Source organism: Antennarius striatus, chromosome 5 (genome assembly GCF_040054535.1).
Source record: "Antennarius striatus isolate MH-2024 chromosome 5, ASM4005453v1, whole genome shotgun sequence".
Taxonomy (NCBI): domain Eukaryota; kingdom Metazoa; phylum Chordata; class Actinopteri; order Lophiiformes; family Antennariidae; genus Antennarius; species Antennarius striatus.
Window position 1 is genome coordinate 11,878,987 of NC_090780.1, and position 19,865 is coordinate 11,898,851.

General features: G+C 38.2%; 1 protein-coding gene across 2 annotated transcripts; it reads right to left on the bottom strand.

The window, feature by feature from the left end:
* Positions 1–5,495: 5,495 nt before the first annotated feature.
* On the bottom strand, positions 5,496–19,555 carry fkbp5 (FKBP prolyl isomerase 5). 2 transcript variants are annotated; one of them, XM_068314439.1, is made up of 11 exons: positions 19,262–19,546; positions 16,388–16,520; positions 16,063–16,207; positions 15,217–15,359; positions 13,791–13,905; positions 13,512–13,668; positions 10,428–10,518; positions 10,222–10,305; positions 9,947–10,132; positions 9,578–9,817; positions 5,496–8,350 (listed from the first exon to the last, which is right to left on the bottom strand). In XM_068314439.1, exons 2-11 carry the CDS (start codon positions 16,490–16,492, stop codon positions 8,249–8,251), a joined length of 1,368 nt encoding a protein of 455 aa, XP_068170540.1. In that variant the 5' UTR covers positions 16,493–16,520; positions 19,262–19,546; the 3' UTR covers positions 5,496–8,248. The 2 variants fall into 2 exon arrangements, with proteins under 2 accessions (XP_068170540.1, XP_068170541.1); XM_068314440.1 differs by lacking the exon at positions 9,947–10,132 and having other exon boundaries at positions 19,262–19,555.
* Between the last annotated feature and the right edge of the window lie 310 nt (positions 19,556–19,865).

The following is a 19,865-nucleotide window of genomic DNA, read 5'->3' on the forward strand; positions in this document are numbered from 1 at the left end:
TTGTCCTGAGCTTGCAATCTGGAGACACTAGCACCCGCTATTAAAGTCATGAGGGTGGCAGTGGCTTCCATCAACACGTGGGCAAGACTCCATAAAATTGCAAATGAAAAAGGAGAATTAAAGTTGAGCACTGACAACAGCTCAGCAAACACAATCTTCAAAGGAAATCCATGATTTTTCAGTTTTTCAAAGCATCCACAAGCAGTGCTTTTGGTGAGACTGTTCTTAGTGACTACAGGGAGTGCAGAAGTATTAGGCAAGTTGTATTTTTGAGGATTAAATTTATTATTGAACAACAACCATGTTCTTAATGAACCCAAAAGACTCATTAATATCAAAGCTGAATACTTTTGGAAGTTGGGAGTGGGTTTTTTTTAGTTCTAGCTATTTTAGGAGGATATCTGTGTGTGCAGGTGTTTATTACTGTGCATAATTATTAGGCAACTTCCTTCAGCAAAATGGGTCAGAAGAGGGACTTGACAGGCTTCGAAAAGTCAAAAATATTGAGATATATTGCACAGGGATACAGCACTCTCACAGTTCTTTTCAGTCGCTAACAAGCGTTTATCCAAACAGTAGTCACATTTTCAAAACTCTAAACACAATTAGCACAGCATCGGTCTTTTGTGGCCATACCATTCACACATTTCATGTTGCTTTCACAGAATGTGCAGTCAGTGAACATATTACCACAATGCTTTCATTTTCTTAACAGACAAGCTATACCTCCCAACAAAATTATGGATTGTTTTTTTATTATTTACGAATGTTAACACACAACATCCCACAATAGTAACAACAATATTCCAAACCTTAGATACAGTGTAAAAACCTCTGCTGCTGCAATGATATCAGTTCAAAAACAATATTTCGCAGCTGATAAACAATTGAATATTGTGTTTTCATTTTTTATTGTTTTTATTTTATATACTCAATCCCAAAAGGGAAATTAGTGGCACACTCTAGTGTTAGTAACTCATATGTGCATATATTAGTGTGAACAGGCCCTGAACACACACACACACACAAGGCCTGTAGGCATGCAGGTGGAGGTAGAAATGCGGGCAGCTCCTCTATGTGTGCCCAAATGAGCCTTGCTCAAAGTCGCCTCGGCAGGTGAGCTGACACCTCCCACTGTCAGCTCACACTCCAGGTATTTTTGGGTGGGAGCGAGAATCGAACCGCCAATCTTGGAACATTGGTCTACCACTGAGTCACTGCCCCCCCATTGACACACAGCTGATCATTGCCAAGGGTGGATCCGGCATACCAAGCGGTTCTATCCCAGGTGCATCGCCTTGGATGATATCAGAGATTGTAGAGACTTCTCTTGTGGCTTTCATGGCTATTTTGTTCACTGTAAGCATTTTCTATCATATTGTAAACAGTATTTTTACTGTACCTCCTGTAATATACTGTAAAGGAAAAAAACTGATTTGCTCTTTGCTGGAATGCTTTTGAATGTGAACATTACATGTAGACATAAAGCTCCCAACCAAGAAACTTTGCGTACATTTTGCATACCATTAAAACTGAAACATAAAAGTCTATGTAATTTTTCAAACGTCAACAATACCCAGTATTTTGAAACCTGGTGTACTTTGATTGACTGCATGTACCTTATGAAGTGAAAACAAGCATTATTGCATAATAATTTCATTTTGAGTCGAATATCCAGTGTTTTGGTGAAGTGTGTGTACAGAAAAAGATATATTCTATTTTGAAATGAAGAGTTGGTGTGAATTTAACAAGATGTGTTTTTGAGAAGAAAATTAACCGTTTGGTCAATTGTGCTTTCTAGGTGTGAGTCTGTGTTAACAGTTTAGAAAAAGTATTTGAAGTATGGGTAAGTGCTGGCTAGCGACTGAAAAAAACTGTAAAATGGCAAACCTTCTGAAGCATGATCACCAAACAATCAAGTGTTTCATTCAAAATAATCAACAGGGTCGCAAGAAGTGTGTGGAAAAACCAAGGCACAAAATAACTGCCCATGAACTGAGAAAAGTCAAGCGTGCAGCTGCCAAGGTGCTTGCCACCAGTTTTGCCATATTTCAGAGCTGCAACATCACTGGAGTGCCCAAAAGGACAAGGTGTGCAATACTCACAGACATGGCCAAGGCAAGAAAGGCTGAAAAACAACCACCACTGAACAAGACACACAAGCTGAAACGTCAGGACTGGGCCAAGAAATATTCAAGACTGATTTTTCTAAGGTTTTATGGACTGATGAAATGAGAGTGAGTCTTGATGGGCCAGATGGATGGGCCCCTGGCTGGATCGGTAAAGGGCAGAAGGCTCCAGTCCGATTCAGACGCCAGCAAGGTGGAGGTGGGGTACCTGTATGGGCTGGTATCATCAAAGATGAGCTTGTGGGGCCGTTTCTGGTTGAGAATGGAGTCAAGCTCAACTCCCAGTCCTAGTGCCAGTTTCTGGGAGACACCTTCTTCAAACAGTGGTACAGGAAGAAGTCCGCATCCTTCAAGAAAAACATGATTTTAACGCAGGACAATGCTCCATCACACGCATCCAAGTACTCCACAGCTTGCCTGGCAAGAAAGGGTCTAAACGAAGAAAAACTAACAACATGGCCCATTTTTTCACCTCAACTGAAACCCATAGAGAACCTGTGGTCCCTCATCAAATGTGAGATTTACAAGAAGGGAAAACAGTACACATCTCTGGACAGTGTCTTGGAGGCTGTGGTTGCTGCTGCACACAATTTTGATCGTGAACAGATCTAAACACTGACAGAATTCATGGATGGCAGGCTTTTGAGTGCCCTTGTAAAGGAAGGTGGTTATATTGGTCACTGATTTGTATTTGTTTTGTTTTTGAATGTCACGAATGTATATTTGTGAATGTTGAGCTGTTCTATTGGTTTCCCTGGTGAAAATAAGTAATTGAAATGGGTATATATTTGTTTTTGTTAAGTTGCCGAATAATTATGCACAGTAATAGTCACCTGCACACACACATATCCTCCTAAAATAGCTAAAACTAAAAAAGCCCCGCTCCAACTTCCAAAAATAATCATCTTTGATATTAATGAGTCTTTTAGGTTAATTAAGAACATGGTTGTTGTTCAATGATAAAATTAATCCTCAAAAATACAACTTGCTAATAATTCTGCACTGCCTGTATACCATCAACAATTAGCTTTTAATGTCAGACAAATGCCTAACTTGTCTATTATAGATTTTACAAGAATTTAGCAAGGAGGTCCTGGGTTTGATTCCTTTCTGTGTGGAGTTTGTATGTTCTCCCTATGTCTGCATGTATTCTTTCCAGGATCTCCAGCTTCCTCTTGCCTCCAAAAACATGGAGCTTAGGTAAATTGGTCACACCAAATTGTCTGTAGTGTAAGTGTGAGCATGAGTGTTTACAGTATTTGCATTTCATCTGACCCTGAGATGAGCTAGCATCCTATCAGATGTCACACTTTTTGCCCGTCGCTGGCTAGGATTGGCTCCCGCCGATCCTTGACCTGCGATACGGATAAGCAACGTTTGTTAAGCAATGATCCACTTTGAAAAGAAATTGCTTGTGATTTTTGGAGCATTGCAACCTGTATTTGGTGCTAATTTCCACTTTATCAAGGTCAAAGTCAGCTTTATTGTCAAATGTAACATATACGTACGACATACAGTACAGATGAAATTGCAGTCCTCTCTGACCCACGGTAAACAGGCAGTACAACAGGCAGTAGTACAACACAGACAGGACAACACAGAAGGACAACACAGGCAGGACAACACAGGCAGGACAACACAAGCAGTACAACAGGCAGTACAACACAGACAGTACAACACAGGCAGGACAACACAGGCAGGACAACACAGGCAGGACAACACAGGCAGGACAACACAGGCAGGACAACACAGACAGGACAACACAGACAGGACAACACAGGTAGGACAACACAGGCAGGACAACACAGACAGGACAACACAGACAGGACAACACAGGCAGGACAACACAGGCAGGACAACACAAGCAGTACAACAGGCAGTACAACACAGACAGGACAACACAGGCAGGACAACACAGACAGGACAACACAGGCAGGACAACACAGGCAGGACAACACAGGCAGGACAACACAGGCAGGACAACACAGGCAGGACAACACAGGCAGGACAACACAGGCAGGACAACACAGACAGGACAACACAGGTAGGACAACACAGGCAGGACAACACAGACAGGACAACACAGACAGGACAACAAAGGCAGTACAACACAGACAGGACAACAAAGGCAGTACAACACAGACAGGACAACACAGACAGGACAACACAGGCAGGACAACACAGACAGGACAACACAGGCAGGACAACACAGACAGGACAACAAAGGCAGGACAACACAGACAGGACAACACAGACAGGACAACACAGACAGGACAACAAAGGCAGTACAACACAGACAGGACAACAAAGGCAGTACAACACAGACAGGACAACACAGGCAGGACAACACAGGTAGGACAACAGGCAGTACAACATAGACAGTACATCAGACAGTACAGAAATAAATAAACCATATACAGTACCTTCATAGGGGAATGTGAACAGGATCACATGCTGTAGAGTTCAAATGTTCTTATGATGAAAAAATTAATGACTGAACACACATGATGCAGACCATTAAAATCCATGCAACATGTGTAATTCCATTGTACCATCTATTCCCCGTTGATGGTAGAAATGAAATGCTGGAATGAAACCTCTCTGAATATGTGTCTCCCAATATACAGTTTTGAAAGAATACAAAGCTGAAATAAAAAAATAATTCTTGCTCAAATATTTAGAATTCCTTGTGATGTTTCCTCCAATTGTTTCACTGTTGTGTTCGATACATTATGACATACCGGGACATATCATAGATATGGTACAAGCTGAAACTAAAATTTAAACTGTTATAACTATAACCTATAACTTGACTAATGGGATCTTTATTAAAAGTTAAATGCTCATTTCCCAAATGCATTTAAAATGCAGAAACTTATAAATTATATACTCTATAAATAAGACATTAACAGATTCTTTGCCTGAAAATATTTCTGTTGTATAAATAACGAACACATTGATCCTGTTTTGCTTTACAAACTAAAAATGTTCTGAACATGTGTAAGCATTTTGAATGACATACTACTTGTTAATTATAAAAGACTAACATGTCCCTTTTGGTCTGTTTATGTAAAAATCATTCCTGTAATTTGCATTGATCAATTATAATATTGGAGGTATTATTAATATATAATATTAATATATTGGAGGTCTAAAAAACGCATCTGTGGATAAAAGTTATAAATATTCTATATACGTAGTCTTATTAAACAAGTCATGATTGCATAAAAAGCTTCTGCTTGCTCTTTCCAATATGCAAAATGTGACCGTTTAAAACCATTGCTGCCTAAAACATGCAGCAACAAGAGGTTTAAGAAATCTCTTAAGAAAATACGTAATTACACACACACACACACACACACAGTGTTGTATTTAATACAGAAAAAACAACTAAGTTTTTTATTAATAACTAACTACATCAAAAAAAATGTCAAGACTATTCTCAATAGTCCAACATTTATGAAAAAATAACAGTGTTGGCTTTACAATCACCAAAATGCTCCATTGTCCACTATTAACAAACATTTGCACATTTTAAATAAGAAGAGATTAAGTGAAATAATGAGATTACTATTTTGGGACTGAAACAAAGAGATCAGCAATATAGTTGATCACATTACCAGAGCTAAAACATAATGAATGAGAAATTGTTTTATTGTTCTAATAATTTCAATAATTTCAAAGTTTAATCCCATTGCATCTTTGCTAGCATTTATAGAGTCAACACAAGTGCAAAATTTGCAGTCATTTCCAAAAATTTGTTATGCTTCATTTTTACTCCAGATGCATGTCTGAAGTATTTAAATGGATCAACTACACCATCAGATTGACCTAACTGATAGTATTGTACAAGTGTGTGAATAAACCACAAGATATTCACAAATGTATCGTGCATTTGTTTGTGAGTGCTGACTACAGGAATGACCATCTTTGTCAAAAACAAGGTGCTAAATATGAATCTGTGTCTGAAAACAATCTCTTTTTATAGACTTTAGTAACTCAATTGTAACTTGGTTTCAATTGTAAATAGTGAATTCCCCACAATGGCAGACTGTGTCTGCAGTTTGTGCTTTTAATGTATATTACTTTCTGCTAATTGAACAGAAGAAGATTCATGTTTGGTAAAGAATATTTTTTGTGAGTTGTGTAATTATTTTGTATTTCTTTATTGTTGGGTTTGATAGTACAGTATTAAAATAAAGAATGTAAGTCTTCCTAGATTATTATTTATTATTGAGTAACTCATGACAATAAGGAAAATTTGCTTCTTTTTTTGTGAGAAAGTGGCAAGTACCTCAGTGCAGACATAAAGGCATAAAGAGGATGTCGGTGGTTTATTAAGGGATATTACAGGTAGCCAGCCTGACAGGCAGCTAGGTGGGTGAGTGATGGTAAAAATACAAAAAGCAAATGGGTCTGAGTAGAGGAGTGTGGCTGCGCGTGTTTATAGACATGATTGTTTATCATGTTCACTCGTGCATATTTACTTTTCTAAATTCTGCTTCTATTGAGTTATTTGTGACCATGAAAGCTAATAAAGTCATAAGAAAGCAAATAAATTTTGGTGGAAAGGAATGGCAATGGTTTAAGGAAGTAGGAATGATGCAGGAGAAAGGGATAGAGTAAAAAACAAAAGAAGACTTGATCATTTTTTTGTTGACAATACAATTTAGCAAACAGGGTTTGTTATACTTCTTATCCAAAATATATACATGTATTGCACAATAAAGCGACAAAAGTGCAAAACTTGAGATTTGGCATCCTTACAGTTTTGTGTTGGAATTACATGACTGTCGTAAATAAGGACAGCTGTAAACCTGTGATTACATGAAATCAAATCTTAGCAAGTTACCAACACAGCCAAATAACAAGTAATTAACAAGACAAGAGACAAGACATAGTAACCCTGCTAACATAACTTCTGAGCCCACCAGCGGGAAGGCCACCCCGGCTTCACTTATAGTTTTTAATTTTGCAAATCTCTCAATTACAAGTGAACACCAGTCTGAGCCTGAGACCCTAGTCTGGCTTTTGTCACGCTTGCAGTCTTTCTTTTCTGCATCCCCTTCAGTCTCATTATCTCTTTGATGTTTAGTTTCTTCAACTCTGGTTCAGGGGCTACTCCCTCAATCCTGATATTCCTCTCATTGCAGTGGTCCAAACCTCCTGTGCTTGTTCTGTAAACACAAACACACCCAAGTACTCCAAGCTTACAGTCCATTCTGGGCTGAGTCACCATCTGCTTGTTGGCTGCTACATTTAGCAACACCTAGTTGTCAATTTAGCAAGTAAAGCTATCTGTCCATCAGGAAACTTGTAAAACAAACAAACTGGGAGTCGAGGCAGAGAAGCTGGAGGACATTTGATGGAAAACCATAAAACATTTTCGCCATAAAACCTCAATTTTCAATGACATGGTTGCTGGTGTGTGACTGAGTGCTGAAAGTGATTTGGACTTCATGTGGGAAATTGCGCCTGCTTATCCGAGTCACATAGGGCAAGAACACGTGTTTGGAGCACAAAGTAGGCATGAAAAAAGATGAAAAAAATTTGTTATTACGGGTCAGTGTACAATCAAAAGGTTTTCTAAAATGTCATTTTAAGGTAAAATATTCTCCTAATTTGTGTTTAGAAAATATTTTTCAAGTTTCAAGTCTGAATTCCAAACATCATAATAGATACATACAGTGGGTCAAGAAAATTCTTAATACCAAAACAAGTTAGATATTTGAGAATTAGGAATATACTGTGGAGGCACATCTCAATGCTATACAGTAACTAAAAGATAAATATTTAAAAAAAATCTTTTCTTAGGAAATAAATAATGTTTTTCCAATGCAAAACAGTGGGATAGTGTTTGCCTATCTTAACTCACTTTTCTACAGCCTTATGTCCACTGGGAGGTCCATCCTAGCAGGTTTATACTCCTTGGAAAGGGAAATACTTCCAAGTATTCCTGCTTATGTTCTGTTTTTACTGCAGGAAAAGATAACACTGGATAGTTGAATAAGGAGGTTTGGATTAGAGAGTTTTATATGATTCTCTTCCTGCCTCCTCTTCCAGGGCTTGGAAAGCAAAGAGAGGCATGTTATTTTTTTTGTCCTTTCCAAATGTCACCATTACAATTGACAATCCTGACTCCTCCGTCGTCGTTTAATGACCACTTCGCCATTTATGCCACTCCACTTGCCATCATCCCGCCTCCTCTTTGTCTTTCCAGTCTGTTAAGAGAGAGAAAGCACATCATGGAATGAATATAAAACAAACCACTGCTAAAAAGGAAAGTAATTAGACTGAAAAATTAAAATTATTGACATATATCCCAATTCTCCAAACAAACGTCACAAAAACTGGTTTTTAAATTTTAATTCTGCTAGAAGACAAAACAAGCAAACAAACAACCCAACACAGGCAAAATCATTTCAATCTTGGTAGAGGTAACTCAATAAAAAATATAAAATGAACAAACTGAAAGTTTTTATAACAGAAGTCTGTACTGTAAATGGATTTACAGTTAAAACAAAACAACTCCATGTGTGAACAGTAGAGGTCAGCAGAGTACTTCAAAAACGATGTTTCATAGGCAGAAAGTCCCAACAGCTAAACTTCACCATTTAAATGTAACCGAAAAACTTTGAAAAAGTGATAAAATTTTCCTTATGAATGGAAGTCATTTAAATTTTATGTCATGAAAATATTTTACAGTCAGTTTCGCTGTCACACAGGGCCTGTAGGCATGCGTGTGTGTGTGTGTGTGTGTGTGTGTGTGTGTGTGTGTGTGTGTGTGTGTGTGTGTGTGTGTGTGTGTGTGTGTGTGTGTGTTTGCATGTGTGCGTGTGTGTGCGCGCGTGTGTGGGACTGCACTATATACTGTATATATACAGTATACAGTATATGCGTGTGCAAATATTTGGAGTGGAAAAAGTAATATCCCTACGGGCAATATTAAAGGATTGATTGATTAATTGACTGATTGATTGATTGATTGATTGATTGATTTACGTGTTTGTTTATTTAATTTAACAAGGTTGTAAGGACTCAGATTTTCCTAAAAGTTTCGTTAGAAATTGTCTTTCAAATACCATACAAATTGAAAAGTTGCAGTCCCCAGATTACTCATTACTAAAATTCTTCTTACATGAAAATGAACCAAAATGATGGGTCTTAATTCAGTCATGATGTATGATCAGAAAGAAATCAATTGTTTTGTTTTTTTCGGTTCTCTAAAGTTTTTTCACATAAATAACAATGACGGATGATGAAAGTAGTTTTACAATTTGTGTACATGTTTGAGTGTGTTGGTGTGCGTGCATGTGTGCATGCTTTGAGAGAGAAATGTTGGTTCAAATTACATAGCTGTTGTTTTTTAAAATAACTATCAATTTTAAATAATTGAAAAGAAAAGAATTTTGTACAATATAGTCAAAAATATGGTGATTTGTACTGACCTTGGCATCTCGTTCAGCAAATTTCTGAAACATGTTCGCATAAATCTTCTTGTCCTGCTCATGATGTTCCTTAATCTTGCTCTGGCAGATGGAAATTTGAGCACGAGCTGCTCGGTTGGAAGGGTGAACATGCAGCACATGCTGAAAGTCTGCCATGGCCAGGCTGAACTCATTACGAAGGAGACGTGCTTCCCCACGACGATACAAAGCCTTCTCATTGCTGTCATCCAGCTCAATCACCTTATTTATACCAAAAAAATCACACATTAGGTTGTTTGTTAAGACAATATCCAGAACAATCAGAAGCAGAGAGCAAAGTAATGAAATCAACATTTAAACATGGACTATCATCAGGGATTTGCACCTCACCTTGTTACAATTCTCCACTACTTGTGAGAATTCTTTTAACCGCAGGTAACACAATGCTAAATTGAGATGTGATGTTAAAATGAAATCCTGTATCATTTTTTGTTGCTCTATCCCAGTACCACACTCCATTTCTAGCCAGGAAACAATGCGCTGGTACTGGATGACTGCCTGGTAGTGCCTCCCTGCCTAATACAGGAAGGAAGCATCAGTGTAATGAAGATGTTAACAGGAAAGTAATTCTTTTTAAAGATAAAAGAACAGTACTGGGGCCATACCTTAAAATATTGATTCCCTTTATGTTTAACTCCAGTGGCCAAATTCAGCTTTTCATTCAAGTCCATTTCCCAGGATTCTTTAGCCTTTTGGAAAATACATAGAGACAGATTAAGCCATGTCCCAAAACCAAAGTAAGATATACAACCCACAGCGTGTCCACCCAGTGCTGGAAAAATGTTACTGAAACGCAGATAGGAGGGCTTACCCTTTGAAAGTCTTTAAGAGTAACCTCATATATGATGTCTTTCTCTGGTCCAATTCTGTACTCAGGTTTACCTTCACTGCCAAAGCCATACCTGTGCAAAAAGAAGAACGAAATGACAGAACAATGGTCAAAAAATATTTTTAAGATCCACATTTAAATATCAAACCACCAAACTAGGTTAACGGGTGGGAACAGTTGTTGACATTGATTTCAAATCATTTTACTTTTAAACCACAGGTTGTGAAATGATCTGTTACACAAGAAAAAGATCACTGATTTTTTTTTTTAAATTATTCTTGTCAAATGTATCTGTTGTAATAACATACTCAAAATGTATTAATGATAAAGTACAATTGTACAAAAGTACAATTCATCTCCAGTTTTGAAGTTCTCTAGTATATATTACACACGTTTGCAGTGTCCACGAGGTGAAGTGACACTTCTCAAACTACCAGTTCTCACTCCATACTGTGGGCCATATGGACTTCAACCATCCACCATCAGGTTCTCATGACAAGACGGAGCTGTTGCTGTCCTTACTGTTCATGTAAAATGTCCTTAGGTGACTTGAAAGATGTGTACCGTATTTTCCGCACTATAAGGCGCACCTAAAATTTTCTTATAAACCCGTAGCGTGCCTTATAATCCGGTGCGTCTTTTATATGGATAAATATTCATATTAATATTGGTTAAAAACATGATCGCTGAAAAAAATGCGGCAGTCTAGCCGCCAGTCATGCCACACTCCGCCACAAGAGGAGCCCCCTCACAAGGCACTCGGGCCCACGCCCCCTAACAACGGTAGTCAAGGGGCGTCACCGAAGTTCCGGCTCTGACTGAGCTGCTCTCAGACTGTAGAGCAGACTGTAGGAATACCGGTGATTACGTAGCAAAACATAAGGAAGTTTCAACAATTCTATTAATAAGGTTTGACTGACTGACTGATCTCAGTATTTCCTAACTATTTGGCGTCGGAAATAACCCACTTTAAACTTAATTGGTCTTAAAAATGCCATTGTGCTGTCATCTGGAATCTACTGACGGTCCATTCTATTAGTCTGTGGAAACACACGGAGAAACTGGCATAAAGGTGAATGAAAGACCCTCAAAGCTGAACTTCCAGCCTTTTCTGAAATTTCAAGAGCAGAGTCACTGCTAGACAAAGGTGCCAACGGGTGTGCTGCATTGATTTACAAATGTAGTTGATAGGTCTGGGCGGGTGGCGGAGGGGCGCATTCAGACTTGTGTATTCTGTCTGCAGCGACGTGCTGTGAGATTCATGGCGATGAGACACCGACGTTAAAGTCAGTTCTAGGAGTAAAACAGCGTCATATTTGCCAGTAAATTAGCACCCTGACATTAAAAACTAGTTAAACAATTGTTTAGGACACACAGCAGCAAATAGCTGCACCTCACCTCCGACTGGACTAACGATCGATCGAAACAATATTTCATTAATAAACGAAGACGAACGTCGGAGCTTAAATATCTGCTTCGAACTTCAGATCAGGAAATAATCCGCTCTGTTCGCACTGACTGCACTCGTAATGAATTTAACCAGTTTTTAATGTCAGGTTTTTTAATATACGTGTTGACTTCTTTCTAAAATGGCAAAGTGATCAAGTGATCAGGATTCCTTGGTGAGGCTCAGAATGGCTTATTAACATAACGATAGGGGCCATTCACAGGTAGTCAGGAAGTCATGAATGCAATCATTACTGCCTGAGCAGCGCGGCTCTGTCTAGTGGACGGATTGCACAACTACAGCCGCTGCAGTTTATCAAATAAATTTTATTTATTTTTTATTGTGTGCGCCTTATAATCTGGTGCGCCTTATATATGGAATACATTATAAAACAAACAATTATTGAGGGTGCGCCTTATAGTACAGTGCGCCTTATAGTGCAGAAAATAATGTAAATGTAATATATGATTATGATTAATATTATTACTAAACTCCTAACCAATCAAAGCTCCTTAAAATTATATAATTTCCACGGGTTCCCACTAGTATTGTCTATGTTCTATCATTCCTTTGTATTTACAGTATTTCTACAATTTATAGTGACATTTGGGTTAATTTCACACAAAAATTTCAATTAATCTGTTAAATTTATTATCAAGTCACTCTACTTCAACAGATTGTTAGGGATTTCAAACATTCTGAACCACAACTTATTAATCATTAAAATACTATACATAATGATTATGGACCACTGTATTATGTCACCAACTGATATCGGAGCCATATCCACTCAGGACTGACAATTTCCATGGTAAGTAGTCGAAGGTGGAAAACATTCACGTTTACACACTGGCACTCAAAACAACTGGAGAGCTGTTGAGACCTTCCTGACTTCTGACCCCACACACACAGTGTGTGTAAAGAAATATGCCATGAATAGAAGCATTAACAGAATTGACACAATAATTATTTTACCACTAATATCACTTACTGACAGTAAAATCATATAATATTAGGAGCATACTATAGTTTATGTTGTATAAGCATGCATGCTTATACTGTGTGGTGGTATATGTACCCGTATATGCTTTCCATAACCACCCACTCATATATAAAGTAATATGTTATATTATTCACTCAATATTTATTCTTTAGGACTATTTGGTCTAAATTTATAGAAGCATTTGATATACAGTACATAAAGACACTATGTTGGTTGATTAATCTTTTTATATATACTCTTCACCCACTTGTACGTATATATTACATTAGTTTTAAGCTTATTTTTAAATATCATTAATGAACTTTGCTGTTTTTAATTTTACATCTAATTCTATCTTCCTCTAAATGTTTAATAAGAAAATTTCTTCTAACTTTCAACCAAGAAAATCGGTTTGCTGAAATCCTGAATCATTTTGGTATTGATCTACAAATTAAAAACAGGAACAACATAAGACGCAGGTTAAAATAGCTAAATGATTTGACAGTTATCCTACATAAAGTGTCACAAAATAAAAGAAGTTTTTGACATGACAATATGACCACAGTAGACATCGCTACAATCCACTGGCACACAGCCAAGGAGGGAGTAAAGATCAAACATAGAAAACTTCACTCACTTTGGTTTTAAGTAAAGAAAGCAGCATTCTCCTTTCTGCATCTTGTCCATGGCGCGGTCCACTCCGAGAGGAACTCCTTTATCCTCAGCTTCACCAACAATAAAGCTAACATCCCTGCAGTCGAACAATCTGCCACTACAGCTTCCTTCCAGGTGCACTGGGGACATAAATTGTGACATGATCTATCCTCTCATGTAACAGCTTAGTGTACTGCTTATTTCGCAAAATGGCCCAATGTCTGCCATCATTAAATATCCATGAGGAAAAGAAGAGGTTTACCATCAACACTCGCTCCGTCATTAGGGTTAGTGTAGCCATCGCCTTTGACCTTTATCCTCCTTAGGATGCCTCCATCATCTGTGAGTGTCTCTCCTTCAAACTTGAGAAGCTCCATCTGTTTTGTTACAAATGTTAATTTAAACTTTAAGATAAACAGTGAAAACATAAAAAACAAAAAAAAGAAACAAATTTACAACTTTGCTTCCCTGTATGACCTTATCATTTTTTTTGTTTTTAATAAAAAGAAAGGACGAATTGATGACTATTGATAAATACCACAACAATTACAACTGATTAGACAGATGCAGTACCATAAGTGTATTTATGTTAGTTATATTACTATTTAGCATTGTTTGTGCACAGCATACCTGAAGCATAAATGTCGTCTTGATGACATATCAATTATCATTACAACCGTATTTAGAAGATTGTCCACAACAAAAACAAGAGCTACAATGACGAGAACAATGTCTTCACTATTCCCTCTGATAAACAACAACATTCCATATGCACTAGTGCCAGTGATCAGCTGCATTCCGGAGACATGTCAGCAGCTTAACAGCAAGCAAATAAATCATTACAAACTGCTATGTGTGCTATGCTACACATTTGATCAAAAACAAAAGCCACCATATTCATGTGAGACAAGTTGGGTGATATAACACTGCAAGAGTTGTTTCAATGACAAATGTTTATCATATTTTGACATATAATGACATCCCGGCAACCATCACAAGGGAAAAATCTCAGGAAAAAATGACAGAGGCAGATTTAGAGTATAGAAACCAATATTTTAAGAACTGCCCAAATGGATTTCTATTGGCGGTCAATGTTTCCGTTGTTCATCAAAATTCTCCAAAATATTTCCACACCAGAACAACTGTGATACTTAGCAGAAAGATGGGATGTGACATTGGTGCAGATCTATATAAGGGGGCAAAGGCTGTCCTTTTTTCCCATGTGATGCAAACTGGATTTACACAACCCTTTGATGGTAGGGGGGAGAGGAAGGGAACATAAGCCAAGCAAAATGTCGGATTTCTTGCCTTGGCAGAAGTATAGACTCTGCTGTGTACTATTCTACATAGTTATTATCATTTTCTTCTTGCTGCAAATCTTCAACCATATTATGGCTCTATATTGTTGTAGATGTACAAGGACATTAACTAATCGCATTAGCTACAATACCTCTGTTAACAAAAAAGTAAATAACATCGGAATTTGTGTGCTTGTGCAGCACATAATGTACGATCCAATGAAACGTTAACACTAAACACTTGATGCTATAGAGTGGTGACAGGACTACTCTGACTGACATGAATTAAAATGGCCTAGGCCATTAACTTCATAACCAGAGAATTCCACATATGATCCAAAGTCATCAAGGTTTGCAGTAATAATATATGGCACAAAATATTTCTCATACCTCAAACACTACTGAAGAGCTGGGAGGTATTTTGTTGGGATTACCAGCAGTTCCATAAGCGTACTCAGGTTTACACAGTAACGTGCACACCTCACCTCTCTGCATGGACAACACACCAATATCCCAGGCCTTAAGGACTTGTCCTGTGAGAAAAGACAAGTGGTTTGTATAACTGGCTCAAATATGGTGAAATAATTTGCAAAGTAATACAAATTTGAGAATTCGGGAAAATCATTTATTCATCTTGTCTAGAAATGGGTAAGGGAAGGCTGGAACAACCACCTTGTGGCTTGTTGAATGGGATATACAGTCAGAAGGTACTCAGTTTATTTAGCCCTTCATTTCCACTGATATGGAGGGATAAATCTATCCTTGCTCCAGTCAGAAATCCCACCACCACATCTAAATTTAAAATTTAGCAAATTGTAAAAACTTTACTTAACCTACGAACAATAAAGCTGAGAAACAACAAGCTTGGATTTTACATGGATTAGCATGAGTGTTGCTACAACTCGAGCAACCTGCAGAGATACTAAGTTGTTGACTCCAGCGATTAAGTAGTTTTACACTTGAACATGTAGCTCTGAAAACCCATAGTTTCAAATTTACCACACATAAATACCACTCTGGTTTAACTTCAGTAAATCAGAATGAATGTCCATTTCCAAAATATCTGTGTAGGTTGTCAGTCATCCAGGCCGAGGTAAATCAAGAAGAGTCAAAAAGAATGAACTAAACTTGCTTTAGGTTTGTTGAATACATTTCACCTCTCATCCAAGAGACTTCTTCAATACATTTATGTAAAAGAATCAGGTTTGATAGTAATGCATGGAGTCACTTACTTACCCTTACCAACATTGAAACAAAAAGGTTCTTTGCGATCTCGACTGCAGTCAAACTTCTTGCCATTCAGCAGCCTTCCAGTGTAGTGGATGGTCACTTTGTCCCCAATCATTGGCTGCTCTCCATCCAACCCTTGAAGCTTCACAACCTGTAGACAGGAACATTTTTCCAGTTCAAATATTAGACAACTCTGACAAGAAATAAATTATGATATCCAGACAGAACAGACAAAAACCCTGACAACTGCTTTATAAATACTGGAACAAGTGAGGCCCACCCATGTTTAAATACTTACTACTATAAGATTCTAAACAATTATAATAAATACCTTGATGACTCCTTTGTCTTTATTTGATGTTACATCAATACCCTTTGCAGCAAATAGGGCTGTGGATGGTTGGCCATCTATAGGCAGATCCTGATCAGTGGTCATGTCTACGAGTGGGCATCACACAGTAACACTGTAGAAAGGATAAACACACATGCCTGAATATTAGTAATCTGAGCAGCATCAATAACATATCCTCATGTATTGTGCGCAATGGGACACAAAGTTGCAGCTAGAAGAATGGAGCAGGAATCTAATTTCCAAAGCTCAACTGGAAAATCATGGTCCCTGACAAAAATTATGGATGCATACTGTTTATATGATCCAATCGTTGGGCACGTTCTTGTTTGTGCTCCACCTTATGTAACTTGCAGCAGTATTTGATGGAACATGTCTAAAATTCACCGTTCCGAATCATGTTAACATTGATTTCAGCTGTTAAAGAAGCATTACCGTTCAGTGCAGTGATATCAACCCACTGCTCAGAGCCTCATCTGATCGCTCACAGATAAAATACAGAAACCTGTTCAAGAAAGTGTACTGCTGACTTCATGAATATTGTGTTACATCACTTGATATTTATTTTTGTTTGCGTTACATTATTAAAGATTAAAGATTTTGCACTCGTACATAAAGTACAGAAATACTACATATTCATATCTGCATACACACCTAATATACACACACAGAGACATACTGAACATATAGTACATACATAGATACATACAGGATGCATTCTTTACACAGGGTACATAAACTTCGTACAGTACATACCTACATCCACAAACGTGTATACACACACACACACACATACATACTTAGATACATAGATACATACATACATTCAGTGTCATTTATAAATTGTTATTTTTTATTCATTATTATTATTATTAGTTCATGAATCACATTTAATTTGTCACTATAAATCAAGTCGTACTGACTTAGACGATATTCTTGTTGACACTTAATGTTCTAGAGATGCTTTAATATTACAAACAGCCCCCCCCCCATCAGATTCCTAGAATTTTCCACCACTTGTCACTTTCAGGACATTCCAGATGCTGTTGATGACAGTGTGCAAATATTTGGATATCCTGCCATGGTGATTATGTTCTTAAATATCCTGTATGAAAATCAAGCAGGAGAGCTTGGACTGAGATGAAACTTGGATACTTAGCAAGAAATGTATCAACTTTTTTAGTAGAGTGGGTGCTTGAGCATGGCCCCACCTACATTAAGTGCCTTGACCTACAAGGTAAAACTATAAAAATCTGTCACACTGATATCTAAAAGATGTATTTTGTCTATTCCATATTGTCTAAACGAAAGATAAAGCATTTCTTCAACACAAGGATAGGCCAATATGTCTGTGTTCCCTATGGCAACACTTTATTCATGATGCATGTGTTTGAGCATAAGTCTGTGTGTGTAAGCATGTGTTTGTACATGTGTTTGAACACATTGTTCCTTCTATTCACAGTTTCCAGCGGACAAAAGCTGATATCATCCACTATTTTGAAACCAATTCAATATACGTCCAGATTATTCATAAAAACAAGACTTGAACCTTTCAAGATGAAATCACCAAAATGTGAATTTAAATTAAGAGCACTTGTGCTTTCAATACCTTTACATTAGCAATAATTAAAAGATAGTCATTACATTAATATTATGATTCAACTTCTGCTTTTCCTGCAAATATTTTTTAAGCACGGAACAGGTAAATCAAATGTAAATATAAACAGTGCTGACATGTTTGCTGTACGCAGGACTTAGATAAAATACCCCGCAGAGGAATGCAGGAAGAGAGAACAATGAGGCAAAGGCATTCATAGATGCACACTGTGGATCTGTACATTTTGTCTCACATCTGTTTTCGATGAATGTTTGACAAACTAACACACTAATAAAATGACACTCTAAAGCACAACATTGTCTGACAATTACGCTTCATGACACACACACACACACACACACACACACACACAGAGAGAGAGAGAGAGAGAGAGAGAGAGAGAGAGAGAGAGAGAGAGAGAGAGAGAGAGAGAGAGTGAGAGAGAGACAGACACATATCAGAGGGTTTTAAATACAAAACCTTAAAGTTGATTTAAAGACATATGGAAAAACTAAAGGAATACAGATCTGTGTACACTGAAATAAGTAAATAAATTATTTGAATTGTATGGACTGTAAGGATTTCAGGATTTTTAATTATACGTCTCCATCTCTGGGACCTTGCTTCAACCCCTCTGTTTTCAGGCAAACTCAAAATCTATGGCACCTCCTCTTCTATATCTAATTAAAGGAATGATGACACCCACACGTTTGATGTGATTCACAGGCTATCATTGTCTCCTCGACATTAACAGCGTATAAACAGGACTTCATGTCACAGACTGCCAGCAACAGGGTGAGGAACCCTGTAATTTAAGAAGATACACCTAAGCCTGAAAGGATCCTGGAGGTAAACTGTTGAGAAGTTACCTCCAGTGTGAGCCACAGTCAGCACACACAGTCTTGTTGGTTTTTTTAAGGAGCATATTACTGCGCTTTATCCTTACATGCCCTTTGCGACTCGATCAACATCCATCCTGGAACATCTTATTATGGGACTACTTCGCCTCGGCGTCCTGTTTATATAAGCATGAACTGTTCTCTCTTGACTCCTGATGAGATTCGGAGTCTTCTACATAAAAGAGAGCGCCTTAGGACGAGTGGAATGCGTCTGTTGACTGAGTAATAAAATGAAGAGTTAAATAAATAAATACATTCATAAATAAATACATTTAAGGAATGAGTATCTTGACTTGGTCCTTAATGAATATGTCAGGAGGAGAGCAGCGCGGATACATCAGTGTATCAGTTCATACTCACATTATCTGTTGACCCCCAAATCAGTGCCTTTCCGAGCAGCGGCCAGCAGCTCGCAGTGTTTTCAGCAGATGATTGTTAACCGCTTCTGGTTCTCCTTAATCGCGCTTCCAATCCAGAGAACTGGGTGTTGGGGTGTTCTGCCCACGCGGTTACTATGTAACTCCCTTTTGCATGGGGGGGGGGGGGGTTTCCCTTTAACTCCTTCCCGACTGGAGGTGATGGACACGCCGGTGAAATGGCCACATGGACTCCGAATGACGGAGCCGGAGTGAGCGCCGGAGCAGCGCTGAGAGCAACAGACAAGGAGAGCGGCTGTGGGCGTTCAGTGTGAAATGAAGGGGCAGGTCTTGGAAAGCAGCCACAAAGTAACACAATGTTCCGGCTGTACTGTAGCTGTACCGCGGCTCACAAGAACACTGTGTTCCAACAGACACCCTGATCTGTAACCCGTTCCCTGCCGAGCTGGTCTGGGAACAGCCTGTACCGCAGCAGGCTGTTCTCTAGCTCAGCTGACAACACACACACACACACACACACACACACACACACACACACACAGACACACACACACACACACACACACACACACACACACACACACACA